General features: G+C 36.2%; 1 protein-coding gene across 3 annotated transcripts in view; it reads right to left on the bottom strand.

Annotated features, from left to right (window-relative positions):
* The window catches only part of Nup35 (nucleoporin 35), a 39,643-nt gene that overhangs the window by 17,002 nt on the left and 6,757 nt on the right, over positions 1–15,884 (bottom strand). For all 3 annotated transcript variants that reach the window (XM_047545359.1, XM_047545360.1, XM_047545361.1), the window contains exon 4: positions 11,000–11,060. In XM_047545359.1, the coding sequence (XP_047401315.1) occupies positions 11,000–11,060 (61 nt within the window). The remainder of the gene's footprint in view (positions 1–10,999; positions 11,061–15,884) is intronic.

The following is a 15,884-nucleotide window of genomic DNA, read 5'->3' as shown; positions in this document are numbered from 1 at the left end:
AAAGCAGCAGTGGCTCCCAGTGGCCAATTTATGACAGATATACTTTTCCTATCATAGTTTTTGTTCTTTCCTAAATGATTTCTACAATTATAAGAACTCTCACATAAGAATCAGGAAGAAAGATAACAAAAGGATATTTAACTTTAACCTGTGCTCCTCTACTTGACATGAATAAGAAATTATGATTTCTTTTCCAGTCAGTCAGGATAGTCTGTTTAATAAAATGTATTACACTGGACCAAAACTGTGAGCCAAAAACAACCTCTTTCCTTTATGAGTTTTCCAGTTTGTATTATTGTTACTGGCAACAAAAAATGGACTGATACAAAGTTTGCATTTTCAGTAGAGCTGGGATTTCTTATGAATCAATTTAACAACTGAACAGTCATTATATATGTATATAACAATGCACAGTCACCTACCTACTTGTTACAGGAATTTGATCAAGTTAAGGCTATTTATACTGGAACTAATTCCACCTCAATTATGTAGTTGAAAAGGCTGAGGTGACATTCTAGAATTCTGACCACAATATATACTCATCCTTTAGTATCAGAGGGGAATTGGTTCCAGGTCACTCCCAAGGATACCAAAATGCCAAGACCCTCATATAAAATGTCATAGTATTTACAAAAAGCCTACACGCATTCTCCCATATACTTTAATCATCTCTAGATTTCTTATAAAATAATATAAATGTAATATAAATTGTTATTGTGCTGTATTGATCAAGGAATAATGAGCAAAAAAATTTATACACGTTCAGTACAGATGCAATTTTTTTCCCCAAATATTTTCAATCTGTGGTTGATTGAACATACAAATATAGAGGGCCACCTGTACACGGTAGGCACATTTCTTAAGATGTCTCCAAAATTGTATTCCTAGGTCTGGTTGACTAGCAATTCAATTAAACACTAGTATGGGACTTTACAGATGGAATTAAGGTTATTTATCAGCTGATCTAAACTAAAGAATTATCCAAGATTATCCCATTGGTCCAATGTAATCGAATGAGCCCTTAACAGCAGCAGAAGGCAAAAAAGTCAAGTCAGAAAAATATGAAGCATAAAAAAAGCTATAATCTGCCACTGCTGCCTTTGAAGATGAAGGAGAGAACCACGAGTTAAGGAATGAGAGTACCTCTAAAAACTATGAACAATCTTGCGGTGAATGTCACCACATGGAACTGATTTCTGTCAGTTCACCCTCAATGAGGCTGAAATAAGATTCATGCCCAGACCCTCCAAAATTAAATACAACCATGCTGACACCTGAGCTCCAAGTCAAAACCCAAACGATACCTGGACATCTGACCTATAGAAATTGCAAAAGAATAAAGTTGTGTTGGTTTAAGCCACTAGGTTCATGGTAACTTGTTATGGCAGTAATAGAAAATGACTACAGTTCTTAGCACTACATGCCAGGTGCTGCTGTTAAAAGGGACCTAAAAATATAAATGTGGCTTTAGAATCAGCAACTGGGTAGAGGAATGTTAAAAAAAAAAAAAAAAAAAAACAGCTTTCAACACACTGTTAGAAGAAATCTAGTCTTTAAGGACATTGCCAGTGAAGGCTCACAGACTACTTAAAGAAACCTGGACTTAGAGAATCAAAAGACCCAACTTATAGTGGGAAACTGCTTTGGTTATCAATTCTGACAATCTGTCATTTAATTGCAGCATATATGCATGTAACTGTTGATTTGATTTTAAATCTGTCTTCCTACTGTTTCTTAAATTTCACCTTTTCTATGGTACTGTTTTCTCCTGTCCTGCCTTTTTTTTTTTTTTTAACGTCATCATCTCTTACTTAAATTTCTACAGTAGTTTCTGATAATTTCTCTGTTTTGACCTTAGCCCTCACTCCCCAAACTATTCTTCCCACAGTAGCAATCTCCTTCTAATTGTTATCCAGCTTTTCTGGGTAAAAAAATCAGATGTTTCAATGACCTACCAGGACCTGTTACACATCTGTCCCCATTACCTCTATCACCTCATTTTCTACTCCTCTCCTCCACTCATTCCATTTCAATCATACCTGCCTCATTCTTCCTTGAACACCCCAAATGCACTCCAACCTCAGGTACCAGCTATTCCCTCTATCTAGAACATTTTCTGTAACTTCCTCACTTGGTTCGCATTTTTGAGCAAATGTTACTTTTCCCCTACCTATCTGTGGCAGACAGAATAATGGTTCCCAAAAGATGTCCATAACCTAATCCCAAGAACCTATGACTATGTTATAATTACAAGACAAAGGGGAATTACAATTGCAGATGGAATTAGGGCTGTTAACTAACTGGCTTAGACAAGGGAAATTATCCTGGATTATCCAGAAGTTCCAAAATATTCATAGGGGTCCTTAAAAGAGAAAGGGGGAGATGTGACTACAAAAGAATGGTCAGAGATCTGAAATTGCTGACTTTGAAGATGAAGGAAAAGAATCACACCAAGAAATGTGAGAAGCCTCTAGAAACAGAAAAGGAAAAAAGAAAAAGAGAGAGAGAGAGACTTGTTCCCACTAACAAAGCACTACCAATGCCATGATTATTAAGGCCCAGTAAGACCTATTTCAAAATTCTAACTTCTAGAACTTTAAAATAATATACTGCATTGTTGAAGCCATTATTAAATTTATGTAATTTATTAAGGCAGCAATAGAAAGTAATATACTACTCTAAATAAAACTGTAAGTCCTCACTCCCGCTTGCTGCTTAATTTTTTTCCTTCACAAAATGTATTACCTTCTAATAAGCTTCATAATTTGCTTATTTTGTTTATAAATGTAAAACCTGTAAATAAATTTAAGCTCCATAAAAACAGGAATAATCTATTCTGTTCACTATTTTAGGGAGCCCGATACATGGTTAGAAGTTCAAATATTAGCTGGAAAACATTTGATGGGATTATAAACAAATGAATATGTATGTGCTAAGAATGATGCTGGTGGTGATAAAAATGCCATTGATCTTAAAAGAAAAACCAGACATACTCAATGGTTATTTGTATTCAATGTCATTTAGATTCACAGCTATGCATTAACACAGTCTTTCATAACACTTTTAGTGTTTAAGGTGAGTATTCCTTTTCTTCCCAATTGCAATAACTCTTTTTTTAATTACCCAATGTTTAGTACAGGAGACACTTCAAACATTAAGTATGCAGAGATTCAAGATGGCAGATTAGAGGAAGACTGCATTTCCAGTTGCTCCATGGCTCAGGATACAAGCAGCAAGAGTACGGCTTCTCGGATGTGAGGGCGATCTGGCTGCGACATCTGTCACCCCATTGATCGCCAGGGTTGATTCGGCTGATCTGGCTGGCTAGGCGGGTGTCCCCTTCCTCCCTCACCGCTCCATGTGCATCCCTCCCGAAGCTGTGCGCTGGTTCGAAGAGGACGACCTTCCCCGATAGAGGAGGACCGTTCTTCAGTCAAGGGTATACAAGTAGCTACGCTGCCCTGCTAGAACCTCCAAACAAGCTCTCAAGAGTACGGCTTCTCAGTGAGATAGGTAAAAGAGGGAATTCATTGAAATTCAATATCAAGAGTGTCTCTTTGAGACTGAGAAATTCAGATGCATTGAAAAAAAGAACAAGAAAGAGTACAGTGAAGCCAAGTGGGTTGCAGCAGCAGAAATGGCACTGGTTCACCACAGAAGGGAAATATAATGCAAACAGGAAAAGAAACACAACTGACAAATTTAGCATGGAAAAACCTGTTCAGAAAATCCACCTAAACTTGGCTGATCTAGAGACTGCACAGTGAACTGGTGTTTGAAAAGTGCTCTGTATTCCTCATGGAAAGTGGAGAGCTGAGGAAAGGAGCTATGTTGAGGAGGCCAAGCTGCAGCTTGCTGCTGGGAGATTATAGTAAACAATGCCATACAGCCCTGGCAAGAGTCTACAAGTACCCAGGGTGTGCCTAGCAGATGTGAATGAAACAGACACAGAGAAGATTGTACCCAGGGGGATTCAAGACAGAAATATGAAGAAGAGTGCAACTCATTTTCATTTTGAGTCTGGTGGCTCATGTGACCAGCTAAAGAGGGTCAGGAGACTGAACAGGCAAGTAAGAATACAGAGACCAAGTCTAGGAAGGTTGTATCTGTGGGCAGAGAAGTGTGTGAGACTTGTGGAACGTTGATACCCCTGCACCAAGAGTAGAATTCTTAGGAGGTTCCAGAGATCTACACTCCCAGCAGAGATGGGAATCCGCCTGGCTGTAGGGATGTGTTGATCTAATCTCTCCAGAGCAGAAACAGTTCAACAAAGTCCCTAGGGTCTGATTAGACCTAAGCCCCAGCCACCTTAACCTCCCTCTTAGAACTCTGCAGCAGGCTCCACACTGGGGTGTATTGGTCTGATCTGTCCAGACAAAATGCAAATAACAGTACTTTCCATTTTGTCCTACTTTATATTGGTAAGAAGGGAAACTAAGAGCTACTTCAACCAGTTTCAGTTTTAGGACACTCCAGTTAGCAGCTGAGTGAGCAACTGTTTTTTATTTTTAAAAATTGTTTTTCTTTCGATGTTCTTGTCTGCTTGGTTTGTGGATATATACATACATACACATGATTCTTTTTTTTACTCATTTTTAGCATTTTTCTTTACCATAGTTATTTTCTTTTACCTTTTCTTTTTAGGGTTAGGGTTTTTGTTTATTTTTGTTTTGTTTGTTTCTCTTTCTCTCCTTTATTCTCCTATTACCCAAATTCTCTTTGTTTTTCTTGCCCTTTCTTATCTATTTTTTCTCCTCCTTTATAGCCATCACTTACTACATCTCTTGCAGTCTTCATATTTTAAACATTCTGAACTCTCTTCTACCTTACTATCACATTTTCTTTTCTCTCAATAAATTGTATTATTTGATTTATATAACTCCTGCCCCATCATACATGCTGTTGAGATTATTAGTACAGTGGATGACATAATTGACTCCCATGATTGACTTCAATGCCAGAACTAGTTCACAGTTATTTATTATTTATGCTTTTAGCAACTGCTGACCACACCATTACTGCTTTTGTGGTAATCAGTGTTCTGTCACAGTAAGCACCAGGTATTCATTTTAGTGTTATATATTGTTTGAAGCAAGTGTTGCTATTGTTTGTGTCCCCTTTTCTGTGAGGTGCTGGGAATCTACAGGGACACTGCAAGTTCACAGAATACAGACTCTAAATCCAGCCAAGAGACAGTGCACCTTGCTCTACACACAAATTAACCACGTTCAAACTTCTGCAAATCTTTAATACAAAGAACAGAAAAGACAAAATCCAGGTCTCTGGTAGGAAGAGCTGGGGGAGTGCTCAGGTCCCACACATGGACATCCATTTTTACAGCAAAAACAGACAACTGACACAAAGGTTGTGGATACCACTACCAGGGGTCTCAATCAAGATCATTCTAGGACATATTGGCAAGACAAAATATGTCCTAAAAAGGTCCCACATAAGAGCAGAAGAGAAATTCATTCCAACATGCATAACACCCAACACAGGAACTCAAGAAATTTGAAAACCAAGGTAATACCCTAGCAACTAACTCCTAAGATATTGAAGTGGATGAAATATCAGACAAAGAAATCAAAAAATGACTAAAAACTGATCAATTAATTCTAAGACAACACAGAAAAACAACTGAATGAATTAATGAAGTCAGTACAGGATATGAATAAGAAGTTTAATAAGGGGATAGAGATCTTGATAAAGAACCAAACAGAAATCTTGGAAATGAAAGGAACAATAAAACAAATTTTAAAAAGTGTTCAGCTGAAAAGTCTGACAAAGTAGACCATGCTGATGACAGAACCTCAGAGCTGGAAGCCAAGGTGTCAGGCTTTGAACATTCAGACAGTATTAAAGAAAATAAGCAAGTAATCATGACCAAAATATACAAGGAATCTGGAACAATATTAAAAAACCAATTTTAAGAATTATTGTGAGACACAGGCTTATGTCCAAATAACTTCTTCAGGAAAATAACAGAAAAATTTCCAACCTTTAAGAATGAGATGAACATCAAGATACAGGAGGCATTCAGAACTCCAAATAGATAAGTTCAAAAACCTCTCTACAACACACTATAATTAAAATGCGTAACATACAGAATAAGGTTACAATTGAAAAAGTCACAAGAAAACATCGTTCAGGTCATGTTTAGAGGCAAGTCAATTACACTTATTTCAATTTCTCAGCACAAACTCTAAAAGCCAAGAAAGTATTTGAATGATGTATTCCAAGACATGAAAGAAAATGACTGTCAACCAACATTTGCTATACCCAACAAAGCTATAATTCAAAATAAAAGTAAAATAAAAACCTTTCAAAATAAGCAGAAACAAAAGAATCCATACTACTAAGTCAGTACTACAGAATATACTTAAATATGTCACACAAAACAAATTAAAGCCCCCACAATCACAAATGGACAAATTCCACTTGAAGAGTAGCTAAGTTAATGAGAAACAGGTTCCAATTAAACATTAGAAATAAATCAAAATGGCAGGAATAAACATTTCTTCATAATTACACTGAATATAAATGATTTCAACTTTCCAGTTAAAAGACATAGGCTGGCAAGAGACTCACCTTACAGGCAATAACAGTCACAGGCTGAAAGTGAAAGGATGGAAATTGATATACCTTGCAAACAGAACTTAAAAACACACTGGAGTAGCTATTCTGATATCCCGTAAAGCAGACTTCAAGACAAAATTAATCAGAAAAGACAAAGAAGATCACTTCATTCTGGTAAGGGAACAATCCAACAAGAAGATATAACAATAATAAATATTTATGCCTCAAATGTTGGTGCACCTAATTACATAAAACAAACATAACTCAAATTAAAGTTTCAGAGACCCAGTACAATAACAGTGGGTGATTTCAACACACCTCTCTCACCAATAGATACTTCACCTTCACATAAATTCAGTACTCTTTAGACCTAAGAAATACTGTAATGCAAATGTACTTTATAGAAATTTATAGAATATTTTATCCAACAGCTGAATTCAGCTGCTTCGTTAAACCTTCTCCAAAATAGACCATATTTTAGGCCACAAAGCAATTTGTTTTAGTAGCTTTTTCACTGCTGTGATCAAAAGACCTGACAAGAACAATTTTAAGGAGGAAAAGTTTATTGGGGGGCTCACAGTTGCAGCAGAGGTCTCAGTCCATAGACAGCTGGCTCCATTCGTTGGGGCTCGAGGTGAGGCAGAACATCATGGCGGAAGAGTATGGTGGAGGAAGCAGCTAGGACACGGCACCAGGAGGCAGAGAGGGAGCTCTGCTCAACAAGGACAAAATATAAACCCCAAAGGCATGCCTCCACAATGGCCCACCTCCTCCAGCCACACCCTACTTGCCTACAGTTAGTTACCACTCAGTTAATCCCTATAAGGGTGTTAATTCACTAATAGGAGTAAGGCTCTCATAACTCCATCTTCACTTCTTAACCCTTTTGCATTGACACACACATGAGATTTTGGGAGACACCTCATATCTATCTAAACCATAACACAATTCTTAGCAAATACAAAAAAATTGATAAAATTCCTTGCATCTTATCAGGTCATAACGAAATGAAACTAGAAATTAAAACCAAAAAAGTTCTACAGAAACTATATACACACATGAAGATTTAACAATCACTTTTGAATTATGAAGGAGTGATAGGAGAAATCAGGAAAGAAGTTACAAAATTCTTAGAATCAAACAAGAACAGTGATACAACATATCAGAACCTCTGGGACACTCTGAAGGCAATTCTAAAAGGAACATTTATAGACATGAGTGCCTACACAAGAAAATCTGAAAGATTCCAAATAAACAACTTAATGATATATCTCGAGGCTCTTGAAAAACAAGCACAAACCAATTCCAAAACCAGTAAAAGAAAAGAAACAACTAAGATCAAAGTCCAAAGCAATGAAGTTGAGGGGGGAAAAAAATGCAAAGAATCAATGAAACAGTTGGTTCCTTGAAAAGATAAGTAAGATTGATAAGCCCTTAGCCAAATTAACCAAAGAAAAAATAGAGAAACCCAAATTAATAAAATTAGTAATAAAAAAGAGAAACCACCACAGACATCACAGAAATCCAGCAGATCATTGGGGACTATCTTGAAATCTTATACTCCAATAAATTGGAAAACCTAGAAAAAATGTGTACGTTTCTTGATACATACAACACGCCAACATTGAAGCAAGAGGAAGCAGAAAACCTACACAGATCAGCAACTATCAATGAAACAGAAGCAATAATAAAGTCTCCCAACAAAGAAAAGCCCAGGACCAGGTGGATTCTCAGCTGAATTCTACCAGACCTTTAAAGAACTAATGCTAACACTACTGAAATTATCCCATGAAACAGAAAGGGATGAATGACTTACAAATTCATTCTATGAAGCCAGTATCACCCTCATACCAAAACCATGTAAGATTACATCAAGGATAGAAAACTATAGACCATACCCCTGCTGAACTCAGATGCAAACACCCTTAATAAAATATTAGCAAAATATATTCAACAACATATGAAGAAGATTGTACAGAATGACCAAGTTGGTTTTATCCCAGGGATGGCAAGGATGCTTAAACATATGCAAATCAATAAATGTAATTCACATAAATAGAATTAAGAACAAAAATCACAGTCATTTCAACATATGCAGAGAAAACCTTCATAAAATTCAGCATCTATTCATGATAAAAGCACTGAAGAAACTAGGCACAGAAGAAATCTACCTCAACATCATAAAGATTATATACAACAAACCAAAAGTCAACATTAACAGTGACTAGGGAAAAACTGAAAGCATTTACTTTAAAATTCAGAAGACTACAAAGATGTCCACTCTCACCACTTCTATACAACGTAGTATAAGAAATTCTAGTCAAGTCAGTTAGGCAAAAGAAGGAAATAAGAAGAGGAAAGGAAGAAGTCAAATTATCACTGTCTGCAGATGACATGATCCTATACTAAGAAGATCCAAAAAGCTCCACCATATGACTGTAGAGCTAATAAACAATTCAGCAAAGTAGCAGGTTATAAAATCAACATACAAAAATCAATAGCTTTCCTATATAATGAATCTGCTAAGAAATCTCATTTCAAAATAGACTAAAAACATAAATAAATAAAATACCTATGAATAAATCTAACCATAAAGAGCTCTACAATGAACACTATAGAACTCTGAGGAAAGAAACTGAAGACACAAGATGGAAAGACCTCCCATGTTTATGAACAGGCAGAAATGATATTGTTAAAATGGTCATAGTACCAAAAGCAATATACAGATTCAATGCAATCCTCATCAAAATACCAATGACATTCTTCACAGAACCAGAAAAACAAACCTAAAAAAGACACCAAATAACCAAAGCAATTCTGAGCCAAAAAAACAATGCTGGAGGCATCACAATACCTTACTACTAAGTATCCTACAGATATAACAAAAACTGCATGGTACTAGCATAAAAACAAATACACAGACCAATGTTATAGGACAGAAGACAGAGACAAACTCAATACAGATACAGTCATCTGATCCTTCACAAATGTGCCAAAAACATACACTGGAGAAAAAACCTTTTACAAATGGTTAGGAAAACTGATTATCCACATGTAGAAGAAAGAAACTAGGTCCTTTTCTCTCATCTTGCACAAAAGTCAACTCAAGATTGATCAAAGACATAGAAAATACATATTGAACTACACAACTCCTAGAAAACTCCTATTCTATCATATAGGCATAGGCAACAACTTTCTCAGTAGGATCCCTAAAGCTCAGGAAACAATGTTAAGAATTAACAAGCAGGGTGGCATCAAATTAAAAACCTTCTGCATAGCAAAGAAAACAACAATGTGAAGAGAGAACCTAAAGAATGGGAGAAAGGCCTTGCCAGCTACTCTGATAGATATTAATATCCAGAATATAAAAAGAACTCAAAAAACCTTAACACCACAGCTGGGCTGTAGCTCAGAGGTAGAAAGCACTTGCCTAGCATGTGTGAGGCACTGAGTACAATCCTCAGCACCGCATATTTTTATAAATTTAAAAACAGGCTGGGGATATTGCTCGGTTGATAAGAGTACTTGCCCTACATGTACAAGGTCCTGGGATCAATCCCCAGCACTATAAAAAAATAAATAAAAATTAAAAAGGAGGTCCATCAACAACTAAAAAAATAATTAAATAAATAACACCAAAAAAAAAAAAAAAAAAAAAAAAAAAAAAAAAAAAAAAACCAGTAACTGGGCAAATGAACTAAATACAAATACCCACTTCTCAAAAGGAGAAATACAAATGGCCAACAAATATATAAAAAAATGTTTGACATCACTAGCAATTAGGGAAATGCAAATCAAACCAATCTCACACCAATCAGAACAGGAGTCAACAAGAATAAAAACAATAATAAATGCCTAGAGGATGTGGAGGAAAAGGAACACTTTTATACAGTTGGTAGGACTACAAATTAGTACAACCACTATGGAAATCAGTATGAAGGCTCCTCAAAAGTCTAGAAATGGAACCACCACATGACTCAGATATACCACTCTTTGGTATTTATCCTAAAGAATTAAAGTAAAACCTGAGCAAAAAGAAAAGATCTTATAAAAAACGAAGGAAGATCTGAATAGTAGGGTAGATCAGGAGGAAGAGGAGGGAAGGAAAAGGGAAAATACTGGGGAATGATATTGGCATATCAAATACTGGGAAATTATATTGTGTGCATGTATAAATATGAAACAACAAATTCTATCATTATGTACACTTATAATGCACCAATAAAAAATGAAAAAATAGGAAAAAAATTAAGTAAACAATCAATATATACAAAGTATTCCCATCCTAAAGGAAGTTACTGACATTTGAGTAGGTCTCCAAGTTTGAAATGTAAAATAAAAACTTTTTGCAATTATCAGGTCTTATATTATCTTTAATGAAGGAATACAAACTGGACTTTTGTGTTAAAAAGAAGCTACTTACCTGTTCCAGGGGTAGTAGTTGTAACTCCAACCAGAGGACTCTGCATTACTGAAATGTTCATCTACAAGATAATACAAATGTTAAAGTAAAAACACAAAGTTCTAACCATAATATAAACAGAGTAATTATTAGATGGTCTGGTTCAAAGATAACTGAATTTCTTTTCAGTACTAGAGTTATCTCTAATTAGCTCACAGTCCCAAAAGTAACCTCCTTTCTAAGTTGAGCAATAATAACCCAAAATATGCTAGATGCTTTAGCACACTGTTTGTTTAAAATAAAAATGTTATACTTGGTTTAAAAAAAACTTTCTATAGAAAGTGATATGGTAGGTATTTTAGTTTCCTAATGTAAAATATTTAAAATAATGGATAATGGTGATACTTGAAATAACCAGTCACATGGAGAATCAAAAAGGTAAAAGAATTTTATTTTTAACAGACATATATATATCAGAGGAGTAATGAAAACTAGCATAAATTTAGAAGCAAGTGGGTCTCAGACCAAACTAAACCTCAGATTTACTTAACCTGTAGAATCATCCTTAACTGGATATTCTGGATATAGGAGGTCTAGAATACCAATGTCTATTAGGAATATAACATATGCCATGTTAATTTTAAATTTCTAGTAAGAACAGAAATTTCCTACTTTTTTAAAGCACAAACAGGAAAAATTAATTTAGTAAAATTTAGCCTAATACATCTAAATATCATTTGAATATGTAATCAATATAAAAAATTAACAGATACTTTACATTCTAAGTCTTCAAACTACAATGTGTATTTTATACCTAAAGTATATCTCAAATTAGGATTGTCCTCAAAACAGAGTCCTTGTTATTGTACTGGCATTGGGGACAAGGATTGAGCTTTCAGCAACAAATGTGGCACCCCCAGATGGGACCCAAAAGCAGCCCCGCTCCAGCCTTCTTGGGTAGGCCTGGCTCTCTAAGGAACCCCATTTCCATGCTGAGGATTCATGGTGCTGGCAAACTTGTTGAGAGCCAAATGCAAGAGAGTTAAGAGACCGGTGAGTTTGCCTTGGGTCAAACCAGATGAGTTGTTCCTATGAGTAAAGGGAGGAACTTTGGGACCATCCCAGCAGTTGTCCAAGCTCCTTCTGCTTTGGGGAACTCCCGCCTTCTCTCCCTGAATGGTACAGGTTGCTCCATCATGGTCCACTTTGAGAAAAAGGAAAATGAACTCAGGAAAGTCAAGACAACTTTGATTGAACTCTGCCTTCCAGCTGAGCTATCTCCCCAGCCCGGAAGAAATATTTAGTGCAGGTCTGTCTGTTCTAAAGGTCCCATCTGGTAACCCTAGTTTTGGTGACCCTCTCTTCTTTTTAGCTGTTACTGGCCTTTTAAGACATGGATCATGCTGCATTGATCTCTTGAACAGAGATCTTGGCTGCATGGGCCACCTATAGGGATAAGCCTATCTAAGAAAGACAGCTTTACACAATCTTGCCTTTAAATAGTTTTTCTGGATTACTATACAATCTTGACATTGATTGGTCTGTCAGGAATAAAGTATATGAAAGAGATTTTGTATGTACAGGCATTTATGAAATTGCAAGACAAGGGATCTGAACCATCAGGAACTCAGTTCAAGGTGCCAAAAGGCACTGCCTCTGGTGTGCAAGGATAGCAGGACACCAGAAGAAAGGGTTAAAAAGATTTAAATCATTTAAACCCTGTACCAGCACTTCCAGTACTATTTCTCAGCCACAGATCATCTCACTGAGGTTATGATCAAGGACACTAGCACTAAATGGGGACAGGAGGCGGAGGGGTGGATATCCCAGAAAAGCTGTCTGGGCTATAGAAAAACGGCCAAAGAAAACCTGGCCTCTGGGCTAGGGATATAGCTCAGTTGGTAGAGTGATTGCCTCACAGGCACAAGGCCCTGGGTTCAATTCTCAGCACTAAAATAAAAAAAAGAAAACCCGACCTCTGCCCTGCCTTCCCATCCCTTTGGTCCATGGCAGGTAGAGGCTGCTGGCCACAAAGGATGTAGTAGCAAGTTCCAGCACTGCCAGTTTATGACCTAGGGACAGGAATAAATTCTCCCTTTTAAGATCTGACAGGAGACGACATTTGGCCAAAGGATATTCATCACTGGAGCAAAGCAATTCTTGCTATACTAGTATCCCATCAAAGTAAATGCCTGGGAGACTAGCAGAATAACTAACTACACCTAGAAAAGAAAAAGAAAGAAACTGAGGCTAACTTGTGTTTTGTAGGTGGACTCTGAAAAGGGATCTTAAGGAAACCTAAAAGGATGGAAAGGGCCTTCCCCATTGCACATCAATACACCTAATATAAGAAAAAGGCTCAAAAGCAGCCTCTGGGTACAAATGACAGGGGAAACACTCAAAGTTGATAGCATTGTGATAATGATAACAGAGGTAAGTCAGACTCAAAAATATTCTGTGCTCCAACTCCTTGAAAGCAACCTGGGAGAAAAAAGATTAAGGTGCAGTTTTTGTATATGCTAGATTACCCAACCCTCTCCTGGGATGAGATTTGTTGTGTAAATTAAATGCACAGATAACATTCATAAGAACTGTTTCAAATTATGAATTTAAGGGTTCAAAACTAGAAAAGATAAAAGAAAGTTATAGGCATGGAAATATACTTAAGTACAAAAAATGAGAAGGTAAAAGAAATATGTCTGGAAGAGAAAGTATTTTGTCTGGTAAAGTAATATTCTTGGGATAAAGTCCAAGATGAAAGAGTTCAAAACTAAGGATGTAAAATCATGAATGTTTAATTAAATCACAGAAGGTTTGTAGAAGGTAAATATCAAAAAGTTTTTGTGATTAAATTGGTTATAATTAGCACAATCAGTTAAAGTTATGTTTAATGTACTGATATGAAAAAAGTCTGAAACATTGATCTGCTCTTATCTATTGAAATAGTTTTCTTGTATTTGTTAGGATTTATTACTTGGGGAAACTAAGTCTTAAAGGAATTGGGTTTGTACCTGTTTTAAAATCTTAATTGATCACTTTGTAACTGGTTAAACAAACAACTGTTAAGTTATAACAGTATCACTGACACCCAAAATAAATGTGACTAGGTAGATGTATGCCTCTGAGAACTCTATGTTCTAAGCCTTGTCTAAGTGTTATGTAAACATTTATAAAATCAAAGTTTATGTAAGTTTACCAGCAAGATAAGCAATATGTACTCTCTTTTATATACTGTACCTGACATAGAAGGGCCATACTGTCAATTAAAGACCTGTCTTATATCTGTTTGCTTCAATTAAGTCAACTCCTGATCATTAACAGTTTCCTAAATGTATAAGAGATTTAAGGTATAAGATTCAAGGTATAAGATTATAAATGTATAAGATCTGATTTTTGTTAACCCATGCAGACTTGTGACTATTGTTACTATACACTCCGGTTCTAAATTGTACTTTAAAAGTTCAACTTAGATAAATGTAAAAGCTTAGGAGAGCACTTTGTCAAGTTGGTGTTATCCAAATTGAAATTATCTGTAGCAAAGTTTGGGATTTATATAGAAATAACAAATTTGGTTGGTATTGATTCATGTCATTTGATATTTTATAGCTGAATAAAGTAACCTGCTGTCAATACATTATGGATACAATTTTGTGTTACTTTCACACTGAAATTGAATTTAAATGCATTTAAATTTGAATTTAAATGCAATTTTGGAACATAAACAGATTGGAGAATCCAATCTGTTTAAAGATGACACTGTAAAACAAGGAAGCATTCTGCCACTTTTTTCACACACAAAAGTTAAAAGCTCTCTTAGCCTTTGTTTCATATTTAAGATGTAATGTGTTGTTTGTGAAAAGTCAAAAGCTCTCTTAGCCTTTGTTTCATATTTAAGATATAATGTGTTGTTTGTGAAAAGTCCCATCTTACCTGAGATAAGGCTCTGCCTCCCACCTTACCCCATATTAAAATGGCTCCAAAACAGACTAAACTTCAACTCATTTAAGGTTGTGTTCAAAAAATTGATTTTTTTGTTGTAAAGATTACTGTGATCTCAAACAGGGAACATAATATATAACTAAGTAAAGATTCAAAATTATAAAAGTCATTTTTCTTGGTTCATAGCTATTACACAAACTAAATATGTTTTTCCTTTGTTAAATTCACTTTGTATTTTCCTTGTAAACTTTATTGCTGTTGCCTGTTAGTGTTTTGCAGAGGTACTGCTTCTGGGAGTTGGAGGGTTGGGGGGGAGACCACCAACCTGGGTTAATTTGAGATAATAAGCCATCACCTACAGGACACATAGTACATAATGCTCACTTCCAATACTAATCCTAATCCCAATTAAATGAAAGGGGTATCTGTAAAACTAAAGGTGTTGAAATTATGACTTGTTCCTCATCTTTAAGACTCGTGAAACTGGCTTGCTAGGTGTTTAAAACCAAAAACTTAGACACCAAAGTCAAGGAAGTAAAAGGGCCAAGGGAAAAGCAGTCAACATTTTGGCCCTCACCCTCTACCATCAGCCAGGACCTAGAGAACGATGGGACCCCAATCTGGGTACCCAACTCTGGGGAGTCACCCAATCTAGTGATCAGGGAGATTAGGGAGATGGAGAGGACCCTAGAGAACTAGTGTACATTCGGCAAAGAGAAGGGTCACTGGAGACAGAACTGTCCTGATGCTTCCAAGAGAAGCCACATATGGTCAGCCAGAATCTGACCAATTCTGGCAAGTGACATCACTGGTAGAGGAAAGATAAAGGAGCCAGGAGGCTTCGCACACACCCCCAAGAAAGATCTCTGAGGAATCTCAGCTGACTCTTAAGAGTAGATAGGAACAAGGTCAGTTTTGACCAACTTGGTCTTAAACACCTGGCAGGAGAGTACTGCCTAAAAGCACA

This window comes from Sciurus carolinensis, chromosome 3 (assembly GCF_902686445.1).
Source record: "Sciurus carolinensis chromosome 3, mSciCar1.2, whole genome shotgun sequence".
Lineage (NCBI taxonomy): Eukaryota > Metazoa > Chordata > Mammalia > Rodentia > Sciuridae > Sciurus > Sciurus carolinensis.
This window is presented reverse-complemented; position numbering and strand designations above follow the sequence as displayed.